At 36.9% G+C, this 5,000-nt stretch overlaps 1 protein-coding gene across 3 annotated transcripts in view; it reads right to left on the bottom strand.

The window, feature by feature from the left end:
- Positions 1-5,000, bottom strand: part of pign (phosphatidylinositol glycan anchor biosynthesis, class N) — a 283,091-nt gene that overhangs the window by 215,586 nt on the left and 62,505 nt on the right. For all 3 annotated transcript variants that reach the window (XM_039753344.1, XM_039753343.1, XM_039753345.1), the window contains exon 7: positions 1,477-1,593. In XM_039753344.1, the coding sequence (XP_039609278.1) occupies positions 1,477-1,593 (117 nt within the window). The remainder of the gene's footprint in view (positions 1-1,476; positions 1,594-5,000) is intronic.

Raw genomic sequence — 5,000 nt, 5'->3', positions numbered from 1 at the left:
TTTAAGGTGGGACGGATCTACGAGCTTTTTTGTAGACTCTGGTAATTCTAGTGTTAAAAATGCTTAAGAGCCATTAGTAGTTTTTTTGTGGGGGTGGCGGAAAGCAACCAACTTTACACCATCTAAATATTAATCATCAAACAGCAAGTCTAACAGTATATTAGAGCAACTGAAGAGAGGATCACAGGCCACAGAAAAGAGCTCTCCAAAAATAAGTCGATGAGACTAAGGTATTTGTCACTCTATCAACCTGATTTTCAAGCTTGTAACGCCTTTAATTTACCACCACTGATATATTTAAACTGTATATTTTTGCTGTCATCAAAAATGGTCTTAATCTAAATATTAGACACTCACACATAACTTGTCAATTTATTAAACTATAAAAAATAATTAGGGCTCTTCGGTTTTGGGGACTAGTGGGGGGAGTTCCTTGAAAGTGTACAATCTGTATTTTCCTTTATCTATTTACTTGTTTTCCTTGCTAATAGTGCCATAAGAGAATTTTTTTTAAGGGTGTGAAGGCATTTGGGCAAAGTAAGATTAATGGGATTGGCCGTCTTTTCAGACTTTAGCCCATCTAGTTAGTTTAGTGAAGTATAGCAGGTTACCCTTGTAGGTGGCATTCATTAGAACACTTGTTAACACAAACCCCAACTACTTTTCTTTTATTGCAATTGGCTAAAAATCTGTCAACCACATTAGATTTTTCAATAGATTTTAACAATTATTTTAATAATTTCTAAAACACTGAGCATTTGTTTGTAATGGGAGTTTGAGATAAGGATAAATACTTTTTTTCTATCAGTGTTTGATAAATTACCTTTTTAAGCTAAGAATTTATAAAAAGAATATCATCCAGTACAAAAAATAATAATAATATTTGCCTAACATGTAGGAAGTAGTGCATTTTCCAAAAAAATTTCCCCATACATTTCTCTGGGCCCTGCTTATGAATGAATAAAAATGGGACTGAGACTGGGACTGACTGGTGCAGCATAGTAAGTATTGTGTAAGTAATGGACAGCAACTTGGAAGAGTGAAATAAGTCATTTGATGAAGTTTTCAATGTATCAATCAGTCTATAGTTCTGTCTTAAAGAAAAATGTAATCAGAGTGCTTCACACAGGTAGTGCACAGGCCATGACCCATGCAGTCTGCTTACGCTTTAAGCATTGTGATAATTATCAGGACAAGTAAATAGGAGAAAAAAAACTGTAAGTACTTAGTGTCCAGTTACTGAAAATTGATTAACAACTCTGGGATAAGTTGACTAACACTGCAAAAATAGAAAATACAAATGTCAGAAAAATATCACTGTAACTAATCAAAGTTAACCTTTTAAATATTGTATCAACTCATCATACTAGAAAATTAATTATAGTCTCCAACTAGAAAAATGGCATTTTAGTTATTAGGCACATTTTATTTTTTAATATACTCTGCCCAAGATAATCAAAATCATATGAAGCATACCTTGAAGTAAGTTGTCTGGAAAGTTCTGTTTTGCAACCTGCTGGGCTTGCTGGACTCCAGCACCCCAAGCAACCAAAGGTGTCATTGTTTCTGAAGGATGACCAGCTCCATGAGTTCCTGTCAAAACATAAATAACCAAAATTAACACTTTGGTCTTAGTTATCGTAACTCTAGGTTAGATTTTAGCAATTCCTCTGTAAATACAAGGCTCACCCCATCAAGCTTAAGGATTAGGGTTAGGATCTGTGCTAGTTTTGTGACAGTCAAAAGGGCACCATTTCTTAGCTGTGAGGCAGCCTATTTATGAACCGGCTATCTCTCTCTGTCAGGTTGTGGGCCAGCCAGTTACATTCTCCCATGACCTGAATGATTCTGATCAACCCCCCATTGTCACTGGAGAGGAATTGCTCACAATACTCTTACTCTCTCTTATACCACCCGTCCTAAGATGGTAAAGCTGAGATACAAACATGAGTTGCTGAAGTCAAAACTACCTGGTTAATCTACCTGTGACACAGCCTGCCTGACACAGTGGCACTCTAAATCTCAGCCAGAATGTATGAGCTGTGAGTCATATCATTGGCTCTACAATCTGACTTTTTGATTGAGGGTGGTCCATTTTCTACTGTGAAGTTTACACACTGTTCCCTACTGGGTGCTGTACAGTTAAGAGTTTGTGCAAGCAGATGCAAAGAGGTCCACAGTGCAACACTCTACATCATGGAACTTTGACAAGAATTTAGTCTTTAAAAAGAAAATTAGTTTGGTGTACTTTTCAATCTTTCAAGAAAAACCTATGCTGGGCTATTTGGTCAGATCTTCAGGTTCAAAAAAGAACCATGCAGATTGTACCCTTACTACCAGCTCTGTCCTTATATGGGTATGTGAAGAATCAGAGTAAATTTTTCCAGTTCTGGAATTAGGAAAGGCTTGACTGTGTTTCCTATGGATGGGGCTACAGTCATGACCGTAATTATCGGCACCCTTGGAATTTTCCCAGAAAATGCACCATTTCTCCCAGAAAACTGATGCAACTACAAATGTTTTGGTATACACATGTTTATTTCCTTTATGTGCATTGGAACAACACAAAAAAACAGAGAAAAAAAGCCAAATCTGACATCATGTCACACAGAACTCCAAAAATGGGCCAGACAAAATTATTGGCACCTTTTCAAAATTGTGGGTAAATCATTTTATTTCAAGCATATGATGCTCGTTTCAACTCACCTGTGGCAAAAAACAGGTGCTGGCAATATAGCAATCACGCCCAAAGCCAGTTATAATGGAGAAAAGTTGACTCAACCTGATGTGTGTCTGAGTGTGCCATACTAAGCATGGAGAACAGAAAGAAGAGCAGAGAATTGTCTGAGGACTTGAGAACAAAAATTGTAGAAAAATATCAACAATCTCAAGTCTACAAGTCTATCTTCAGAGATCTTCATGTTCCTTTGTCCACTGTGAGCAACATAATCAAGAAGTTCACAACACATGGCACTGTAGCTAATCTCCCTGGACGTGGACAGAAGAGAAAAATTGATAAAAGACTGCAAAGAAGGATAGTCCAAATGGTGGATAAACAGCCCCAATCAACTTCAAAACATATTCAAGCTGTTCTGCAGACTCAGGGTGCAATAGTGTCAGCTCAAACTATCTGTCAACATCTGAACAAAATGAAACGCTATGGCAGGAGAGCCAGGAGGACCCCACTGCTGACACAGAAACATAAAAAAGCCTGACTGGAGTTTGCTAAAATGTACTTAAGGAAGCCAAAATCCTTCTGGGCAAATGTCTTGTGGACAGATGAGACCAAGGTAGAGCTTTTTGGTAAAGCTCATCATTCTACTGTTTACAGAAAACGGAATGATGCCTACGAAGAAAAGTACCGACAGTCAAACATGTTTTGGGGATGTTTTGCTGCTCTGGGACTGGATGCCTTGACTGTATGCAAGGCCTAATGAAATCTGAAGACTACCAAAAGATATTGTTGGAAAGTGCTGGAGAGTTCTGAAGTGGCCAGCAATGAGTCTGGATCTAAATCCGACTGAACACTTATAGAGAGATCTCAAAATTGCTGTTGGGAGAAGGCACCCTTCAAATCTAAGAGACCTTGAGCAGAGTAGTCGGAAATTCCAGTTGAGAGGTGTAACAAGTTTGTTGATGGTTATAGGAAGCGCTTGATTTCAGTTATTTTTTCCCCAAGGCTGTGCAACCAAATATTAAGTTGAGGGTGCCAATAATTTTGTCCAGCCCGGTTTTTGAGTTTTGTGTGAAATTATGTAAAATTTGGCTTTTTTTCCTCAGTTTTTTGTGTTGTTCCAATGCACATAAAGGAAATAAACATGTATACCAAAACATGTGTAATTGCAACAATTTTCTGGGAAAATTCCTGGGGTGCCGATAATTTCGGCCATGATTGTATAAGCATTTCAATTTCTGGGAGTGATTCTATATGCCATTCAGTTCTGCATTTGGAGCGAAGGTTATATTTACATACTTGTTAATTCAAGACCATTTAATGCAGGTATTGTACATAATTAAAAGAACGTTTAACTAAGTGATTAAGAAATGGGCTCAAGAATATAAGAATCAGAAATTAGGTTTCTGTGGATGGCTGATCAGCTCTGCATGATTGGATGAGAGGTTCAACGGTATGGAAAGACCTCAAAACAGAAATTTTGCTTTTCCTTATTAAGGAGCTAGATGCAGTGGTTTGGGCAAGTAGCAAGTTAGTCAGTACATGTTTTTTTACATTGGGATGTATATCTGGCACAGGGAGAACAAATGGAGTAGATTTAGGTCATAATGGAGGGATTACATCAATTGCATGACCTACAAGGACAAAACTGTTCCTCAGGAAGAGCTACAACCTTGCAGCTGAGGATGTAATGATTTAATCTGTTTAGCATGTTGTGTGGCCAATACAATCCTCAAAAGGACAACGGAAAGTGAGTGAGTCATTTAGAAAAGACTGTTCATATTAGATAGTTTTACAAATATTCACAAACACAACACATTAAGCTGAAGAGATGAGAAGGACATCAATCTCTTCTTGTTAGGTGAGAACTAGAACTTTGAGTTTGATTTGAAATATATCTACACTATATAAGTGAATGAAAATGTAAGGTGGATGGGTGAATGAAAATGTAAGGAAAGGGGAAAAATGCAAAATGAAGCAGCAAATAATGTTATTCTAAACTGTTTGACAACTTACAAAAAGTATATGGGGCTTTATATAAAATACAGTGTTAAACATTCACTGTACCCAAACTTACTAATGAATGACCAATTAAAATGGTTTGTGATGGTGCATCAGCAACATCCTGCTTGGGAATTTAGTAAAGTTCCATTGTTTTAGATATTTTCTTACCATTTTCAGAGAAACAGACATTAATAACTTTCTAACCACTTACAGTTGTTCAGTGATCTTTTGATCCAGATATATTATGAATCCCAATTATCAGTGTGGTGTTAACTATTATAATGAAACTTAAGTTTTTGAATTTATTATGTACAATGGAGTC

The sequence above is a fragment of the Polypterus senegalus genome, chromosome 5 (genome assembly GCF_016835505.1).
Source record: "Polypterus senegalus isolate Bchr_013 chromosome 5, ASM1683550v1, whole genome shotgun sequence".
Classification (NCBI taxonomy): Eukaryota; Metazoa; Chordata; class Cladistia; order Polypteriformes; family Polypteridae; genus Polypterus; species Polypterus senegalus.
Note: the sequence above shows the minus strand (reverse complement) of the source record. Positions and strands in the feature narration are given on the sequence as shown.